This window comes from Jaculus jaculus, chromosome 1, assembly GCF_020740685.1.
Source record: "Jaculus jaculus isolate mJacJac1 chromosome 1, mJacJac1.mat.Y.cur, whole genome shotgun sequence".
Classification (NCBI taxonomy): domain Eukaryota; kingdom Metazoa; phylum Chordata; class Mammalia; order Rodentia; family Dipodidae; genus Jaculus; species Jaculus jaculus.
The window spans coordinates 217817613-217838272 of NC_059102.1; the positions used below are offsets into that span (position 1 = coordinate 217817613).

At 42.9% G+C, this 20660-nt stretch overlaps 1 protein-coding gene across 3 annotated transcripts in view; it reads right to left on the bottom strand.

Annotated features, from left to right (window-relative positions):
- The window catches only part of Stox2 (storkhead box 2), a 258791-nt gene that overhangs the window by 110919 nt on the left and 127212 nt on the right, over positions 1–20660 (bottom strand). The window contains exon 1 of one of the 3 annotated variants that reach the window (XM_004666388.2): positions 6278–7116. The exons of the other annotated variants lie outside the window; for them this stretch is intronic. Coding sequence (XP_004666445.2) covers positions 6278–6443 — 166 coding nt within the window. The 5' untranslated portion in view covers positions 6444–7116. Of the gene's footprint in view, positions 1–6277; positions 7117–20660 lie in introns of those variants that run through there. 3 annotated transcript variants of the gene reach the window in all.

The following is a 20660-nucleotide window of genomic DNA, read 5'->3' on the forward strand; positions in this document are numbered from 1 at the left end:
CACTGCTAAGCCATCTCTCCAGCCCCTGATTTACTGTCTTATTTTTTTTCCAATCAGTGTATACTTGGTATACAAAGTGATGGGCTTTATAACAACATTTTTGCTCAAGTATATCAACTATTCTGACCACGGTCACTCCTCATCCTCCCTTGTGTCCCCCTTCCTACTGATCTTTTTCCATTTCTGGGTTCCACATGTGAAACTAAACATGTGATAACTGTCTCCCTAAGACTGGCTTATAATATGATGGTCTCCATGTCCATCTAATTATCTTCATTCCTCATTACAGTTAAAATAACCTCCATTATGGATATACACATTTGCTCTTTTCTCTGTTGAAGGGTTATAAAGAAAGGCTACATCCTACTTTCTTCTGCATGCAGCCATTTAGCCATGTTATACTGTGGCATGGAAATAGATGGGGATAGTGGGAGACTCCAGGGGGGGACACTGGTACTATGCTATTTAGATCTTACAGCCACATGAGCAAAAGACAGCTCTTTAGTTAGTTAGTAAGTTACTCAGCTACAGGTGTTTTGTTGCTACAACAGAAAACAGACTAAGACAAGGTGCTTTTGGGGATTAAAAAAAAAAAAAAGTTTTCGGTGTGGTCTACCAGTGTTGTCAAACATGATTTTGTGCTAGTCCCTTGCCATCCTCATCAAGGGATTACCATATAGGTCCTCTAACCACCTCCCAGATTTCCTAAGCACTATACACTCATGGAATCCATCTGTCCTGTTAACCATAGCCAGACATCCCTTTCTCAAGTGCTACTTTCACCATTACTCTCCCAGAGCCACAAATCTATTACCCACCCCACAACCTGAGCCCATCTAAATGTCAGGTTCTCCCCTGACCTGGCTATACATCCCAAAGTCACAACATAACAAATTTCATACACCCAATTTCATTTCCAGCCTCAGGCTTGATTTATACTTTTTCCACAACCTCCCCTAATCCTTCTCCTTCCCTTTCTCCTTAAATCCTAGCTATGTAAGACCTAAGCCCTCTCCCTATGCAGGTGACATCCTTCTCTTCTTTGAATCATGTCTCTCCTATACCACCTCAATCAACCACTTTACTTGTCACTTATTAGTACACTATGAATTCCTGCTTTACAATGGAGAAGCTGTTTGAACCTACCAAGCAGCAGGAGATCCGTCAAAGGTAGAAGCCTAGTATATGTATATATATTCATTAAAAAAAAAAAAAATGAAACATGGGCTGGAGAAATGGCTTAGCAGTTAAGGCACTTCCCTGCAAAGCCTAAGGACCCAGGAATGATTCCCCAGTACCCATGTAAGCCAGATGTACAAGGTGGTGCATGTGTCTGGACTTTGTTGGCAGTGGTTGGAGAAGGAAATGAAAACTAAACACAGTGAGGTATACCTGAAATCTCAGCTACTCTGGAGGCGGAGGTGGTAGTGCTGCAAGTTTAAGGTCCTTCTGGGCAACACAAGACCACATCCCACATAAAGGGGACGGGAGATGTACTGATCCTAGAAAGTGAAATGGGACTCTAGCCAACCTAGAGAGACAAGTAGCATATTCTACACAGTACCACAGAATGTCACAAGTGTAACAATGTCAGTGAGGTGTAGCTGGTGGTAAAGAGCTCTCAGAACCTGGAGCACACAGAGATGGAGAAGAAACAAAAGGAGAAATAATGGGGAAAGTCACACCATTAAAGATTTCCTAGTACACAGTACACATCTGTATACAATTTCATTCATATGCATGACAGGCAGTAAAAAGAGAAGCAATGTTCCCAACTTTGTTTTTAGGCCAAGTGGAAAACAACAAAAGCAAAACAAAAGTCTTGTCAGGTAACAAGGAGAATGAACTGGGCTGGAAAAGATGTATGTTGAATGATCCTATAGCACACCTGAAGATTTAGACAGCAGAAATGAAGAGAAAAGAAGTTTATTAGAAATATTTGAGCAGCAGAAACCAACAGGATTTTCTGGCGAGCTGGTTGCACATTCCAACATCACATAAAAATATTACAGGGATTTACTACTTAAGGAAAGGCTTATTACCTCTTTCAAAAGTTACCCATGTCAGTTTGTTCTCATGTGACAGCAGACAAAGTTAATTCTGAATTAACTATAACTTATACTCTCACACAGCAAGAAACCTCTACCTTATACCTAATAGATTAGGCATCACATAGTTTTGTGACTGAGCTACTATACATCTCTATTATCAAAAAGTTAGTGTATTATCCTTGCAGCAAGGACCTAACCAGATTTTATTCCCATGTTATGCATTCAGCATAAATGATTATGTGTCAAAGAATATACCATTGTCTTAATTAATCTGAAGTCTCTTGGGTGCAGGGAACTTAAGGGTCAAACTTTCCTGGACATGTAGAAATTCTAAGGTTCTCATAATCCTTTTTTTCATATAAAAATGCTCCTGAAGCATACAAAAGGTACTGAAATACTAAGAGAGTTGAACTTCTGAAAGCACATACATGTGCTCTTGGAAAATAAAGAATAAAGCCACTCAGTTCCAAGTGTAACATTCTTTACTTCAACTTGCCTGATGGGTATGTGTCAACTTAGGTAGTTTCAAATTAGAGCACTTGGAACATCTAAGTCACAAACAGATCCCTTCAAAGGGGAAAGGGAGAGACAGGATGGTCTTTATTTAAATTTGCCTATGGTTGTAACCTGCCAGGTTATTATCTATCAATAGAGCCCTAAAATGCACGTATTTAATATAAAATATACACATTTAATATATGTAAGGGTTGAGGATGACAGGAAGCAGAATTTTATCTTAACGTGTGCACTGTGTCTATCCATAAGCACACAACTCCAGCAAGTAAAGAAGGTGAGGGCTATTCTAGTGATCACATGCTATGTTCAGAAGTTCTGTAGTTGCTCATTAGGGCACTTCTGCAGAGCCTGACTTTGGATTGGAGCCACAGAGCCAAAGGACTGGGAACACATAGTGGACCATGAGAATTTCTACATATTCAAAGTATCACAGTGGACCATAAGCATGTCTGCATATATAAAGTATCACAGAGGACCACAAGCATGTATGCATATATAAAGTACCACAGTGGACCACGAGCATCTCTGCATATATAAAGTACCACAGGGGACCACAAGCACATCTGCATATATAAACCATTATGCAATATACAGCCTTGATTCCTCCTGGAAATTATACCTTTATATTCACTTAATATCAAAACTTCCAGTGTTAGAAAAAAGGGAAGAATTACCCACATCCATTTAACCCAACTCCATTTGCTTCTTCATATAGTACCATGCACATTTCATGATTCATCTTTATTTAAGCTTTCCTCTTTTCTGCCCAGAAACCAGTGGGAAATGAACTCACTGATTGGTAGGATTTGATAGCAAGGATTGGTAGCTTAAAACGGGCATAGAAAGCATGATCTTAAAGTTCAAGAATTTTCCATCTAGTTGTCTTTTTCAAGACATCAACAATCAGCAGTCTTATGTGTTTGGTTCAACCTCCTGAGCTTAAGTGAGGTTTATCCTGAAGGGAACCCAAAAGCCAAGGCCAAAGGTCAAGCCCAGGGTAATAAACCACATTTCACACTGGTAATTACTTATTATTAGTGTGAAATGGTGCTTTGTCATTAGAAAGCTACTATAAAAACTTACAACACCATTAAAAGCACCTACCGTGTGTTCTAAATAGGTATGCTAAATGCAAAGGGCAGTCATCAATATCTACAACTATCAATTATCTGTTTCTAAAAAATGTCCTGGTGTTTTCATTTCCCAAATTGTTTTGGGGGAAAATTATTATTTGCCTTAATTTTCAGGAATTTTTGCTGAAAGGGAGAATCTAAAAACAGTCTTTTACCTGATTATTTTTAGATTATTTAGTACATCTTTGAAGGGGCTTATCTTGTCCTTTGAGCCCAAACAATCAACCCACTATGAAAATAAATCATTATTTTTACACTAAAAATAAAGTATGATAGCCTGAATAATCATTAAACCCAATGACTGGACAGACAGGGAGGAAAAAAACAATCATAGGCCTCACCTGTTTCTAAGCTACTTCATTTTATAGTTTATGTGACAAAGGCTTGGCTTGCACATGAAAAAAAATAGCTTCATATGAGTGTATTTCCTTCACATTTCCTCGGTAGAAAAGAACTCCTTAGAAATGATCTCAACGGATCTCATTTTAGCATCTGTTTCTATCAACTCTCATATGCGGAAAGGTACTATATTTGGGAAGAAACTAGATAAAGACTCTTGCCTAGCCACAAGCCTTCCCCCTAAAAGGTCCTCCAATGATCATTCTAGTTATTTGTCCTAATATTTACTATTTCTTTCAATTAACGCCAGCGTCTACTTTTCCTTCCTTGTACTAACTGACATTTAAAATAAAGACTACATGATAGACCTCCCCCCCTGAGCAAAACCTGTATTCTAATTCTATCCAGCTCTATAACCCCACAAGAATCTTGCAAGACATTCTGGTCTTAGGGGGCACTCCATAAAATGTTGAATGACTACATTCCCTGTTCTTCTCAGCCATGACCTAACATTGAATATAAGAAGAAAACCACCAAAACCCATTTCAAATAGGCAATCACTGCAAGACCATATTACCATATGCAGATCATGGAATACAACGAGAACATCACATAAAATTAAAGCCTTTTCCCTCCTGTCCTCTCAAACGCCTTGTAGCACTGTCAAATCACAGGGAAGTTCTTTTGCAAAGTCTGAATATATGATAATGATAAAGCAAAGCCAAGAGACAGATAGAAACAGCTTCTCGCAGGTATATATCTAAAATTTACTAAAGAGTCTTTCACATTTCTTAATGATAGACAACTGCCCTCCAAGATCCCCAAGTCTACTGTCAGTGAAGAGGGGCCCCTGAGAAGGGGGCCATGAAGACATTCATACCCTAAGTAGAAGCCTGGGATTATTTGAACACTCATAGGCATGGCTTTATGTACATTTGTGTTTTGGGGTTAGATTTAGATCTACGTGTGTTGCAAAATTTACTGCCCAGAGCCTACAGCGACTTAAATTACTTAAGTATATAACCTGTAGCTGTCACTTCCTTTACCAATTTGGCCTTTCATGAAAGACAAGACAGCCTTATTGTCAAAATAGTGCAACATCTTTATGTCATCTGATTCTGTAATAAAAAGACAGTTATTTAGGTTTTATGTGCATGAAAATGTGGTCTCAAGGCATTTTTAAAGCATGAAGTACTGCTGTTTAGGGACGAAGATAGCAAAGGCCGACTTTTAAGTACCAACCACAAGCTTCAACAATCTTTCCAGTAAAGGCAAGGCTTAGAATGAGTTGGTACAGTGTGTGGTTTAAAAGAAAATCTCTATGCTGACATTATATTGTAGTCAAAAGCAAATTAATTCCACAATGAAAAGTAAACAAACATTGATGCCTGACGCATCATTAACATACAAGTGGTTAACAAGTAAGGAGAAAACAATGCAAGATTCACAAAATGTGTATACTTCAGCATCTCAAGTACATTATCCCTGGGTCCCCAAGTCTCAAACCAAAGCCACTCCATCACATTCCAAGGAGAACAGGCGCATTCTGAGGGTCTGCAAGGCACTGCAAATTGAAGATGACACCTATTTTGAAGCTTTCACTTCCATGGACCGTTTTATTTGTCCTTCTCATGTGACATGATACAGCCTCCATTCTTTCCACACAACCTAATTCAATGCGACCATATGTTAAAGGCACCCAGATGTGTGAGGACTCAATCCGCAGATACACCATGATTCCCCAGAACACAGCATAGGTCCCTGCGTGCAAATCTCAGGAGCCTGAGAGGAACGTGTGCAGAACCATCCCCTGCCTGGAAACACTAGAACGGTGCAGGGAACCTGTGCCCTTTTCAGAAAAAGCGCTCTTTTAAATCCCAGAGGTATCACATGCAGAAGCAGGCTAGCCTGACACTGCGGACGACCCTGGACGCAGGCTGCCCACCACCAAACTGGAGAAGGCTGCAGCCTGAGCTTGCAGTCGTTTGTGTGCCAGCAGCCCAGATACTCGGCTTGAACCCCCTCCCCGATTTTACCTAATAGCTCACCAACCCCATGTTGAGAGGGCCTGCTGGGGATCTAGCAGAGGTACAAAATGGTGGATATGAGCTAATTTTCTCCTGCTCTCCCCATAACTTGGGCGCACCCATCACCACAGGTCCCCCTGCTCCAAAGCCGGGATGCACGGAGCACAGCCCTGGCAGAACCGGCCACGAGCGCCCAAACACGGTTACCAACCTGATGTCATGTAGCCGCGCGAAGCCTGGGGCGCGAAGGCCGCGGGGAAGCGCTTGTGCAGGCGGTAGTCCTTCTCGCTGCGGGACCTCATGCGGTCGGAGGCCCGGTCCGAGAAATCCGAGCTAGGCCAGGCTCGCCGCAAGGTTGTGCTCCTGGTCTTCTTCATGGTGGGGAGGGCGACCTGCTGCCCCGATCGCGGGACCCTCAGCGCCGGGGCACAGCGCGCAGCTTCATCCGTCTACGGCGGGCACGACCCGGGAGGACTCTGCGCGCATTTTCCCAGACCCTCGTCGTCCTCGGCGTCTACACCGCCAGCGGCGGGTCCGGCCCTCCCAACGCCCCCCCCCACCCCCACGGCGAAGGCTCGGGTTTTACACACGTCCCACAATGCATTCCACTTCATTTGAAATCCACCCGGTTTACAGCTTCCAGATTCCTCGGGCGGGGGTGTGGGGAGGCACGTTCGGAGGCCCCCGGCCGGGAGGGGCTGGCAGGGTGGGGGCGCCGAGGCTCGCCGCGTGAAGGCGATGGGCTCGCAGACAATGGCCCGATTCAGCGCAGGAGTGCTTGGCCAACGGTGCTCCACCACACAAAAGACCCAAACAAATGATGGGGCCCGGGCCTCCGGAGAGGGGGCCGTCACCCGGGACCGGACACCTTGAAGGCGGATGGGTGGCGGCAGCCCCAGCTGCACCGACAGGCTCAGCGAGAGGCGTGGAGGTGACGGTGTCAGAGCCGTGTACCCCCGGGCCTATCAGCCGCGAGGCCCGCGGTCCACGGCGCGGGCCGCCTTCGCCACCGCTTCTAAACCCGCAGTGCTCGGGAGGCCGTCTCCGTTCCAGAGGCTCCAATGAAGGCGACGCGGGAAGCGCGGCGGGCAGTGCAAACCTCAGCGCCGACCGGAGGGCGGGCGCTCCGCCGGAGTCCCGGAAGGGCCCGCCGGGCGCGGGCGACCGCGCCGCCGCCGCGTCAGGCTTCCTTCTCCCGAGGCTGGCGGCGGAGGCGGCGTGCGGGCGCGCGGGGGAGCAGGTGGGTCGGGGCGCGCGTCGGCACGCGGGGCCCCCTCGCCGCGGGCATGCTCCTACTTCCTGGCCGCTGCGGCGCCGGGAGCCCCGGCTGCGGAGGGCGCGGATCGAGTCCCGCGCGGAGCCGCGGCGGCTGGGTGGCGGCCGCGCAGCGGGGCGAGGGGAGGACCGGAAGCGCGGCGGCCGCCCAGTGTCATGCTAATCACCCGGCCGCGAGGAGTCAGAGTCGGGACCCGGCGGGCTTCGCATTTCCTAGGGGAAAAAAGCCCTAGTGTGGTCGGCGCTGGGAGCCTGGGGGCCACCAACGCCGGAGACAGCGCTGAGATATTTACTTATTGGGAGGCTAGGCCCTCCCCTGGGTCCCGGGAGCGAGCTGCCGTGGGAACGGGCTGTTCGGCGGCGTCCGGCCCGGCGCAGGTGGGCCGAGTCCCGAGGAAACCCGAGCCGCCGGGCGGGGGCGCCACTGCCGGCTCCTCCGAGCGTCACGGACGCCGGGATGCTCGTCCACTCCGCCTGCCTAGCGCCGCGCCGGCGGCCTCCGCCTCCTCCTGGATCTTGGGTGGAAGTCACTCCCAGCTGCCCTGGCTGCATTGGGTCCACCGCCCTGCTATGCTCGGCACCACTGTTTCTGGTCCAAGGACCAACCGCTAAAGGACCACAGTGCGCCGCGCGAGAGGAGGGGGCGAAGCGCCGCTGGCCCGGGCTCTGGGCCCAGGACGTCCAGGTCACGCCTAGTTAAAGGAGCCCAGCCTCAACCAGGCCCATCCCAACCACACTCCCACACTGCCATTTTTTCCACCTCGCTACCAATTTGCGTTTTCAAAAATGCTTGTCGTGTTGTATAATCAACAACAAATATAAATCTGGCGGCCTTTAAACGCGGTATGTTACTTCAAGGATAAGTATTTACCATATATATGTGACAACGCCAACATTCAAAAATCATTTTAAAGGTAGCATTCCAGATTAATGGGAGACAGGATACAAAGGGATATTAAACCTTTTATAAAGGCATGCTGTCATCATCCAGTATGTTCTAAAGGGTTAAGATTCCTGAAGTCCCTGCAGAACCCAGGGCTATTCCAAGACGATTTTGATTTCTCACTGTTCCTCTAATTTCCTTTCCCCTTCCCCTCCTTTCCTTTCTTTTTTTCTTTTGGTTGGGGGAGTATCAAGATTCTTAGGGAACCAGGGAGAAAGTGACTGGCAGAATAGAATCTGGAAGTAGAGACCTAATCTTTCCATATCATTAGGCTGCCCCCTGTAACCCACAGCCAAGATCATCTATGTTGGATAACAGGTTTAATAAATAACTAGCCACAAGCCTCATGTGGAACTTATAGCAATATGTACTACTGTGGACAAATTAGCTAATGTTCAGTGACGTTGTTAAAAACGTTAGGATGGGGGAAAGCTAGAGAAATGGCTCAGTGATTAAAGGCGCTTCCTTGCCGATGGCCCTGGTTCAATTTCCCAGTACACACATAAAGCCAGATGCTCTAAGTGGTATGTACATCTGGAGTTCCTTTGCAGAGGCAAGAAGCCCTGGCACACCCATGCACACCCAACACATACACTCTCTCTGTCTGCCTCTTTCTCTCTCTCTTAAATAAGTAAATAAAAATAATTTTTAAAGTTAAGATAGGGCTAAAGAGATGACACAGCTGCTAAAGGTGCTTTTTTGCAAAGCCTAGTGGTCCTGCTTCAAGTCCCCAGTACCCACAGAAAGTAATACACAAAGTGGTGTAAGCATCTAGAGTTCATTCGCACTGGCAAGGGACCCTAGTTTACCCATTCTCATTCAATCCCATTCTCTCTCTTTCTAGTGTGTGTCTCCTTACAAATAAAGATATTTTAAACAATAAAAGTTAGGATACTTCCCACAAAAAAGGTACGTTGCGAAAATGTCTCTCTTTTATAGGTATGAGGACTGCTAAGAATAGAAAAACTGCAGCTTTATAAGCTAGAGAAGTATATATGTATAAAGAATTGTAATGATGATTTTTAAAAATATTTAATGAAGCCGGGCATGGTGGTGGACACCTTTAATTCCAGCACTTGGAAAGCAGAGGTAGGTGGATCACCATGAGTTTGAGGCCACCCTGAGACTACATAGTGAATTCCAGGTCAGCCTGAGCTAGAGTGAGACCCTACCTCAAAAAAAAAAAAAAAAAAAAAAAAATTAATGAGTGCAAGTTACTCAAGTTAACTATTAGCCATACCTTTCATAGCCCAAAGTAGTTATACAAATGATTCTAATACTTATGACTTAATGCTAATGTGATAGCTGTGGCAATGATGATTCCCATGCATTGAGCAAATAAATTTTGATTGTTTAATTAGTATATGTTAACACTGTGATGGCTATTGAGTAGACAGAACACAGGCCCCATCCAGCTAAATTGTACTATGTTCTGGGAGGAAATATAACTTCTATGGGGCATGACAGTTGAGCTATGGCCTATAGCATGAAAAGCTACCCCAACAGTGAAGGAAATACTATTTACAGCCACAGGAATAGTTTGTGCAAGAAGCCCTGAGGGGCCCTGAGGTGAAAATGAGTCTTGGTTTCTTCTACTGGAAGAAATGAAAGAAGGCCAGTGTGGCTGGCTGGAATTGGAACATAACAAGAGATGTGGGTGATGAGGTTATGGAGGAAAAAGGAGCAGATCGTGCAGGGACTTGCTGGCCATGTTCAAGGTTTTATATTCTATTCCATGTACAATGCAAGCCACTGAAGGTCTAAAGCAAAGAGCCAGTGACAGTTTTAGAATTTCTCTATAAAAGTTTATTGGGGAAAATGTGAAGAAAGGGGTCAGCTGGGAATTTCCTGGAAAGTAAGTTTGAATCACATTTAAGTCTTAAAAACATGTTTACTGGGGCTGGAGAGATGGCTTAGTGGTTAAGGTGTTTGCCTGCAAAGCCAAAGGATCCCAGTTTGACTCTCCAGGACCCACATAAGCCAGATGCATAAGGGTGCACATGCATCTGAAGTTCGTTTGCAGTGGCTGGAAGCCCTGCCATATTCTTTCTTTCTCTCTCTCTCTCTCTCTCTCTCTCTCTCTCTCTCTCTCTCAAATAAGTAAAGTAAATAAATAAAATATATTTTTTAAAAAACATGTTCACTGTTCATATGAACCAATGGAGGTGTGTTGATAATTCGTTGGGGAAGAAAGCTACTGCTGGTCTCAGCTGCTTTGCACAGCAGACCTTCCAGTGAAGTGACAGTATCTAGTGGCCAAGCAGTCAGACACAGAAGAACCAAACAGGAAACACAATGGCCTCACAGAATCAGATCAGGTGATAAATACAGCAGGAATAGCAGGAGCAGTTAGGGAATGTCTTTATTCAATTCAGGTCACAATACTGAATGGTCATGAGGGGAAAGCTTAAGTAGCAAATGGCATATTGTGAAACCAATCCTATTGGAAGAAAATGGGTGAGTACAGTTGTGTGAAAGTCAAGCTCAGAATGCCTAACTGCACTATGGAAAGTTTTGCTTTGTTCATATGTGATCTCTGGGTCTTTGGCTCCAGTTGTAGTTCCCCAGGCCACCTCAGACAATGTTATATTTATGGGTTATGGTTCATCAAGTCAACCCATCTTTGGGACCCCAGTATTCAACCTGGGAAAGTTCATAACCAAAGCAATGACAAAAGCAAATCCACTTTATAGTACAAAAAATTTTAAATCAGGCTTAAGAATAATTTGTATCTTGGTGTTTATATATCAGATAGAAATACTAATTAGATCTTTGTAACCTAATTCAATTGTGCCATTAATTTTAGATGTGTAATCATAAATGGTAAGGTGTAAGAATTTTGACTTTGAAATTCTCTTTTCTTAAAACTTTATAGTTTGGAGCTGAGAAGATGGGTCAGTGGTTAAAGGTGCTTACTAGAAAAGCCTCATGGCCTGGGTTCAATTCCCTAGTACACATGTGCCAGGCACACCAAGTGGCACATACAGGAGAGACCCTGGTGCTCCCATATGTTCATTTTCATTCTCTCTCTTTTTATTTCTCAAATAAATAAGTAAAACATATTTTTAAATGGGACTAGAGAGACGGCTTAGCAGTTAAGGCACTACCTGTGAAGCCTATGGACCCAAGTTTAATTCCCTAGTACCCATGTAAGCCAGATGTACATGGTGGCACATGCATCTGAAGTTCGTTAGCAATGGCTGGAGGCTGTGGTGTGCCCATTACTTCTTTCTCTGCCTTTCTCTATCTCTCAAATAAATCAATAAAATTTTAAAGAAAAGAAATGTAAGCTCTATAAAGTTAGGAACAATTCTGTTCATTGTGGCTCAGTGTTCTCATTTGGTACAGGCCAATTAAACAAATGCAAAAATTTTGATTGAAATCTGTCAGTCAGATGTAAAAACTGATTTTAAAATTAAATATACCAAAGATAGCTAGTGAGAATCAAGGGGACAATGAAGGGTAGATAGATGATACAGACTCAGGGAGATCAGCAGACTTAATTCATTGATGACTCCAGACCCAGAAATTAGATCATTTGAATTTTAGATCCTCCCGTTTCCTAAACTTGTTAGTGCTTACTACTAATGTTACTTATGTTAACCCTTATTTTTCTACTCCTTTTTGGTGTTCATTCCTAATTATATATATGTACTTTTTCTTTTTGTTAATATCAATGTCAAATCCACTTAGGACTTAAGTCTTTATGTGATTTCTTGTTGAACACTGTTAACCTTTCCCTCCTCTTAAGCATTTCCCTCCTGGACCTAGTGGCACTATCCCCTAGTTCCTGACAACGTGACTACACCTCTGCCCATTCTGTACAGGCTATTTCCAGGATTTCACTTCAATCAACCTTCCTTCATAGTCATAAACTCACTAGCAGAGTCCAAAACATCTGATGTTTTGTCTTAACACCCCAGACTGAATGTTTTCCAAATACATCTCACCATCTCATTTCTTTCCACTGGATCTTCAAATCTTGATTCTCTGATATCAGTTAAATATCTCCCCAAACACTCCATTGACAGTCAAACACAAAGTTCTCATTATATAAGATTCATCACTACCAACTCACTCTCCCAGCATCTAGGGTCTTGGTACATATTTCTAGACATGGTGACTAGGTTCCCACCACCCAGTTGACCTAGGCAACCACATAGGAATCATCCCCTACTCTTCCATCATTGTCACAAAATCTCATCCAGTTCTTGACATCTCTGCACTTGGTAAACAGACTCTGTTTTTGCTGACTTCTTATATTCTACAGGCCAAAGTCAGGAAACTCGGGAAGGAGAAGGCTATGAACAGAAAATCAGCATCACTTGATGAAAACACATTACAAGTAACATAAAAACTCAGTGAAGTAAGACTTTTACAATAATATAATATTTAAAAATTAGATGAAAATAGGGCTGAAGTTATATCTCAGTTGGTAGGGCATTTGCCTGGCTTGCAAGAGCCTCTGGGTTCAATTGCTAGTACTGAAATAAATGAACAAATATATGGGCGTGTGGTGGTTTGATTCAGGTGTCGCCCATAAACTTAGGTGTTCTGAATGCTAGGTTCCCAGCTGATGGATATTAGGGAATTAATGCCTCCTGGAGGGAGTGTATTGTTGGGGGTGGGCTTATGGGCCTTATAGCCAGTGTGATAGTTAAGGTGTTGTCAACTTGATCTGTTTAGTAATCCACAGGCTGCTTCTAGGAAGGATCAACTAAAGGAGGAGGTCTTTCTCCCAGGGTGAGCCCTTCCCCCAGAGTGGGCGGCCCGCTCAGAGAGGGACTTGATATAAGGAAGCTCTGGGTAGAAGAGTTCCCTTTTTAACTTCCTTCCTACCACTTGGCTGCCGGAGCTGCTCCCTACTTTCTAGGTGGATTGAAGACCAGTGCGGACTAAAGACCAACATCAACTGAAGACCCACGTGGATCAAAACCCAGCGGCTCCTCAGGAAGCCTCCAGGCTTTCCGGCACCATCTGCAGTGCCGGGTCAGGACTGCTGAGGCATCTGGCCTCGTGGACTGAGCAGCTACCAGGTTTGGTGATTCTCGGGCCTGCAACTGCTATTGGACTACTGTAAACTAATCCAGTAAATTCCCTTTATAAAATAATTCATTCTAGTAATTCTGTTCCTCTAGAGAACCCTGACTAATACAGCCAGTTTCCCCAAGCCAGTGTTTGGCACACCCTCCTGTTGCTGTGGTCCACCTTATGTTGGCCAGGGGGGTGATGTCCACCCTCTGCTCATGCCATCGTTTTCCCCTGCCATCATGGAGCTTCCCCTCGAGCCTGTAAGGCAAAATAAACTTCTTTTTTTCCCAGAAGCTGCTCTTGGTTGGGGGATTTCTACCAGCAATGCGAACCTGACTGCAACAGGACATCAGACACAGTGATACACACCTATAATCCCATCACTCAAGAGACTGAATGTTAAAGACAGTCTGAACTACACCATGAGACCTTGTCATATATGTGTGTGTTCTCTCTTCTCTCTCTCTCTTTGTCTCTCTCTCCTACATATTATCACACACCTAGTGTATTTGTTAGAACACTTCAAAATAAGCTTTTCAATTCAAAAATGAAACTTGAGTATTAAGTAGTAATTTGCTTCAATATTAAATAGTTTAAAGCCAGCATCAGACTATATACTAAAATGAGTATATTTGTGTGCATATTAACTAGCATAAAAAATACCCAATTCACATATGCAGTCTGACATAATGAAAAATACTGAACCATATTCTCTGGTAAGATTAGTTCTGTTCACTAAATTTTGTTATAGGAAGTAAATCTCAGAATCTATTTTTATTCTGCACTTGGCACTTACTTAATAATATCGATTCCATTTTCTTTGGGAAAATATCTATGAGGCTCTCTTAATTAGCTTACAAGTTTCTCTTCTAAAATTTTAAGGTATTTTCAGTAAAATCAGAAGAATACCGACCTAGTAAGATTTTTCATTTAGTGCAAAGAAACCAGTGTATCATGACCCCAGTGTGTAGACTGCAAGTCCTTTTTAAAATATGTCTCATTTGGCAACACCATCTTTGTACCCATATTAGTTACTTTCTCATTGCTGTGACCAAATACTTGACAATAAGCAGTTTTAGGAAGCAGGGTTTATTTTGGCTTACAGTTCCAGGGGATACTGTCCATTATGTCAGGGAAAGCAAGACAGCAAGGAGTTGGCTAACAACTGGTCACATTGTGTTCAGTCAGGAAACAGAGTGAACAAGAAGTGGGACTGGGCTCAAGACCCACCCCCAGTGAACCACTTCCTCCAGCAAGGCTCCACCGCCTAAAGGCTCACAAACAGCCCCACCAGTTGAGGATTAAGTGTTCAAATACATGAGCCAATAAGGGCCATTTTACATTCAAACTATAGCAGTACCCTAGCACATGCAGCATTTGAAGAAACTAACAGTTACACTCACAAAGCTTCAAGTACAAAATGTATCACCAACAATATGGTTATTTACAAAGCCAGGGGCAAGCCAAGACTCAAAAAGAGAACAGACTTTTCATTAAAAAGACCCATCGTTGGGCTGGAGAGTTGGCTTAGCAGTTTAGGCACTTGCCTGCAAAGGCTAATAATGACCTGTGTTCAATTTCCCAGTACCTACATAAAGCCAGATGCACAAGGTGGTGCATGCATGTGAAGTTCACAGGCAGTGGCTAGAGGCCATGCTATGCCCATATGCTCTGTATCTCTTCTTTTTATCTCTCTCTGCTTGCAAATAAATAATTAAAAATATGTTTTAAAAGAATGAACCAATGTTTGCCTGAGACCAAGTTGCCAATACCAAGCTTCTGCCTGTGAATCCGGTGTCACTGAATTACAGTAGTGATTTGAATCACAGAATCTCTCAGAAGTTGAGGGAAACACAAGGAAAAAATTAGTTAGCTGGCTTCTGTGGCTGACAATTTTAAGCATCCAAAGTAAATCTTTTAATTTTCTGTATACAACTCAGGAATATGATGTGAACATCTCATGTTTCTCCTACCAAGTTCCAGGAGAGAGAGAACAAGACTTTTGCCACAATTTCTTCATGTGCTTCTTGGTGCCTAACCCCAAAGTTTAGCTAAGATTACAGTATTAGTGGGCTCCTCTGATGACCATAACTGGCACCAAACTTTCTGTATTGAGAAAAAAGTTCATTTCATGAAGAAAAATTCATACCTTAGATTTTTTTTTTTTTGAAATTTTAAATCCTTGACATTCTGTTACAGAAATAGTGGACTTTTGTATAGCAGAAAATATGTTCAGGGGACTATGAAAATGGCTCAGTATTACCCACATAAAGTGCTTTCCACATAAAGCATGTGGACTTGAATGGGATCCTCAGCGTCAATGTAAAATGCTGGGTGTGGTGGCATGTACCTGTCATCACAGTACTACAGAAAAACAGACAGATCCCTGGGGCTTGCTAGCTGGCTAGTCTAAGCTCTAGGTTCAGTGAGAAACTTTGCATCAAGAAAAAAGGTAAGTGGGCGTGGTGGCACATGCCTTTAATCCCAGCACTTGGGAGGCAGAGGTACATGGATCACTGTGAGATCGAGGCCACCCTGAGAGTACATAGTGAATTCCAGGTTAGCCTTGGCTAGAGTGAGACCTTACCTCAGAAAACAAAAACGAAAACAAACAAAAAAAAAAGGAAATAAATAATGGTAACAAGGAACTGAGAACACCCAATGTCAATCTCTGGCCTCCACACACATGCACAAGCAACAAACCTACAAATATATGAACGTGCATATGCACATACAAACATACCAGCCCCCTAAATATGTTCAGGGTTAACCCCTCTTTCATTAAAAATCATGCAGATCATGAGAGCAGTAAATTCACAAATGACTGAAAATAAAATGCAATAGGGAGCAAGCTACTAAAGTAGAAGAAAACATGGGTCCACACAGAAGCAGCCTCCATTGGTTGGAACTTCCACCTAGCCCTATAGAACACTCTGCCATGAGAAAAGTAAGTAATACGCAGGGTGTTGGATTGATTAAACAAATGACCCTTCACTAATGTTGGCTATAGATACTGGGATACATTTGTCAAAAAAAGTTTTATAAAACCACAATAAACAAAATGATCTGTTATTGAGGAGTCTATACTCTAATGAGAAGAAACAACAATTGGAAAATATTTTTTTTTTCTAATTTAACCACATTTTTTTCACACATCCTAATAACCATATAACATAACATAAAATACTGGTAAAAGAAGTGGAAGAATATAATGCCCACCTTCTGAGACTGAAAATAATGTCACTGATGTAAACTGAAGGGTTACAATTAAAAATAGGGTGGACATGAAAGATATCAATTATTTTATGCCTAATGTCCTTCAAAAATTAGGCTCTCAAAAAATGTGAGTTATCTACACTGGACAGATGGTACAGCAGTTAAGACACTTGCCTGCAAAGCCTAATAACCTCAGTTCTATTCCCCAGTACCAGTATAAATCCAAATGCACAAAGTAGCACAGGTAGCTGGAGTTTGTTTGCAGTGGCTAGAGGCCCTAACATGCCCATTCTCTCTCTCACTCTTTCTTTGTATCTTGCAGTCTCTCTGTACTTGAAAATAAATAAATGAAATTTTAAAAATATATTTTAAAAAGGATGTGGGCTATAATGTGGCAATTTTAGCCCTTCTTTGGTGCTGAGTTCCTAGTAGAGGCATAGTTAATGCCCATGCATTTAGTGAATTTAGTATCAGAACAAATATATCTATTTCATTTTCCCTCATAGCCTGGTAATAGGTAGGGGCACTTGCATTTAAAGAAAATTAAATATCCCTTGTGGTAGTTCAAATAGATGACCCCGCAATATATTCAGTGTTTTATTAGCTTGTAGTTTGGATCTGTAGGCACCTGGCTGGAGGTAGTGTCACTGGGTGGATCTTAGGGTCCAGCCCTAAGGTGTGGAGGTGGGTTTGAGATTCCAATCTAAATATATGCAAAGTGTGCCTAGCTGGAGTTCCTAAAGTGTTCTGTGTTGTGTGGCTTTTGGCTTGTGCTTCTCTCTCTCAGCTTGGACCTGCTAAGGCAGGCCAGCTTCTTCTGCCATTACAGAACTTCCCCTGGATCTGTAAACTTCAATAAATATCCCTTCCTCCATAACTGTGCCTGGTCTGGAAGTTCATCTCAGTGAACCTGAAGCTATCTGCTACATCCCTTGTTTGCATAGGACATGCAATAGTTAAAAGATTTGGTCTCTACAGGGAGGCACTACCAGAGTGATAAGACATTTAATAGGAGGGTTCTGGTTGGAGGTCTTTGGGTCTCCGAAGGGAATGCCCCTAAAAGGATTATGGAGTCCTGTCCTTTATCTTTCTTTCCTTTAATTCCCTTTTTAGAGTACAAAGTTAGTGGTTTTGCTATAGTATATGAACTCCTGCTAATAATGTGCTTACTTTAACACAGGTCCAAAAGTAACAGGGCCAATCAATTATGGGGTGAAACTTCCAATACTATGAGTCAAAATTAACCTGTTCTTTTTCAAAGTTCACACTCTCCAGCATTTATTATAATGATGAAAAACTGACAGACAGTGCTTTACAGTTTGTTAAGCCTAAGCAAGGCAAGGGTTAATATTAGGAATTAAGATGAGAAAAATAAGCCTTATAGAACATCAAACAAGTGGATCAGAAGTTTAAGAACAAAAATTTCATTTTGACAAAAAAAAAATCATTTTGAGGGTTCGTACTCCTGGATGTTTCATTTTCCCCTCCCTTGTTGCCTCTACAATGCCAAACAGTGACTAGATGTAGGTTGTTTCTCATTCACTGTCATTTATGTAGCATGAGTGAAGTTTATATAAATCTTAGTGTAGAATATCCCCCCAAGTTTGTAAGCTGTTTTATGAACAAGAAGTTATGAATATATGTACACAAATGCTGGAAGACAAATGTATTCAGATGGCTCAAGTGACTTCCCCTGCTCATTTCTACAGGCGGTGCAGGAGATCTGGGTAGGTTAATTCACATGTGTCCTTCAGACTAATCAGTCTTGAAAGTTTTCTTTTCCTGATTCTGTTTGCAGGTCACCATACAGCTGCTTCCTAAGCCAGGGAAAAACCACACTGTAACACAGGTGCATTTGAAAGAATGGATCCTTTCCAATATGTGGCTGCCTAAAATTTAGGAAATTTTATACACAATTAAAATCCTATATCAAAAAAGAAGCAAAGCTCACATACTTCTTGTCTTTTTAAATTATAGTAATTTAAGAAAGAAAAGAATATCAAAAACTCCAAATATTTACATTTGAGACTCTAAGAATCTTTTGGAGCTGGAGAGCCAGAGTTTGTCTAGATCCCATATAAATAGTGGGGCATGGCCACATGTGCCTGTAATCCCAGTCCCATAGGGCAACAATGCCCTACAAGCTCCATAATCAGTAAAGGGACACTATCTCAAAACAAGACCTGGTACAAGAGCAATGGATTGGGACATCCAACATTCTGATCCAGCCACCTTAAACAAGCACCCCTTAGTAGTGGTTTGATTCAGGTGTCCCCCATAAACTTAGGTGTTCTGAATGCTAAATTCCTAGTTTATAGAGATTAGGAAATTAATGCCTCCAGGAGGCAGTGTATTGTTGAGGGCAGGTTTATGGGTACTATAGCCATATGGCCAGCTTTCCCTTGCCAGTGTTTGGCACACTCTCTTATTGCTATTGTCCACCTTATATTGGCCAAGGGGTTTTGTCCACTACTCATGCCATCATTTTCCCTTGCCATCTAGGAGTGTTCCCTCAAGTTTGTAAGCCAAAATATGATGGAGAATGGAATTTCAAAGGAGAAAGTATGGGGGGGAGGGAGGGAATTAACACGGGATTTTTTATAATCATGGAAAATGCTAATAAAAATTAAAAAAATAAAAAAAATTTTTTAAAAAGTTTGTAAGCCGAAAAGAAAGACAGAAAAAAAAATACCTTTTTTTCCCCTAAAAGCTGTCCTTTGTTGGGTGATTTCTGCCAGCAATGAGAACCTGACTGCAACAGTAATGTTGGTACCAAGAGTGGCATTGCTGCTAGACACCTGACTGTGTGGCTTTGGCCTTTTGGAGCTTATTTTCAAGAGGAATGTGGAAAGATTTGAAACCTGGGCCTAAGAGACACCTTGTAGTGCTGTAAGTACAGTTTGATGGACTATTCTGGTCATAGTTGAAAGACATAAATACAGTGAGAACTATGGACTGTGTGGTTTGGCTGATGAAGGTGAGAAAGAGCTTTGCTTAGACTGGGCTGGAAGCAGTTAGTGTGAGAGGCTTGCTGTTATGTTCATGTCCTGAGAACTTGTGCAGGGTTGCTTTCATAGAAACAGACTGATGTGAGCAGAGGGATATGGCACAGAAATAAAATTTTTTCCCGAAATTCTGCCCATTCAGCTGCAATTGAGAGAGTACAACCTTTGAGACTGGGCCAGTTGACCTGCGCTGGGGCAAGAGGAAGAACATAGACTCCTTTGAAGGGGCCTGAGTGCTCAAGGAGTGTCCTATTTCTTCAAGGTCTGCTTTATTCCTCCCGGATTAACAAATTGGCACCCTACCTGGTATTGAGGAACATAAGAAAGGCCCAGCGGTGTGGATTGGAGAATCTGCTTCTCTTTTTCAGATGAGAGCTGGACCTGAGCAGATAAACAACCCAGCACACTCCACCCAGGCCTCAGCCACAGTGAAATTGCGGAAATGAGCAACAGTGCTGCTTTCCTATTGAATCTGATATCAGCACAAGAGTGAAGGAGATGGACGCTGAAGACACTCAACATCTACCAAACCAGAGATCCAGAGGCTCCTAAGTGTCCATCACTGAAGTAGACTTAAAATGCTCCCAGCATGGCTCAGGAATTTTGCCAATGAGGGGGTAGAAAGATTGTTAGAGCCACAAGTTGGGACATTGTGCACAGAGACATTGCCTCTCCCCCATAACTGACTGCTGCCCCATAATGCATGACCCACAATCCGATGGAGTTGACCTGTATCCCCAACGAGGAAGGCCTCTTCAGAAAAGGGGCAGGGAGGAGAGAAAGGATGGTACCAACATGTGTTGTTTACATACTAAAGATGTCAATATCTAATTAAAACAACCATAAACTGAAATAAACCCTTTCTTCCCATAAAAAAAAGAAGAAATGCAGGAAAGAGAGGGTAATTGAGTTTGCAATGTCGTCTTATGTTTTGGAATTTTACCATGGGCAATGTAAAGCAGGTTTGCTGGATACCTGCATGGAGACCCAATGGAGTCATGAGGATGAACCATGGGTTGCAGTGGAGACCCAGAAGAGATGCTGGCCCTAGATGAAGTTTTCCAGGACAGTGATTAGCCTAGCTGGAGGGGTGGAATTGGAACGCCAGAGACTTGTTGCTGGTT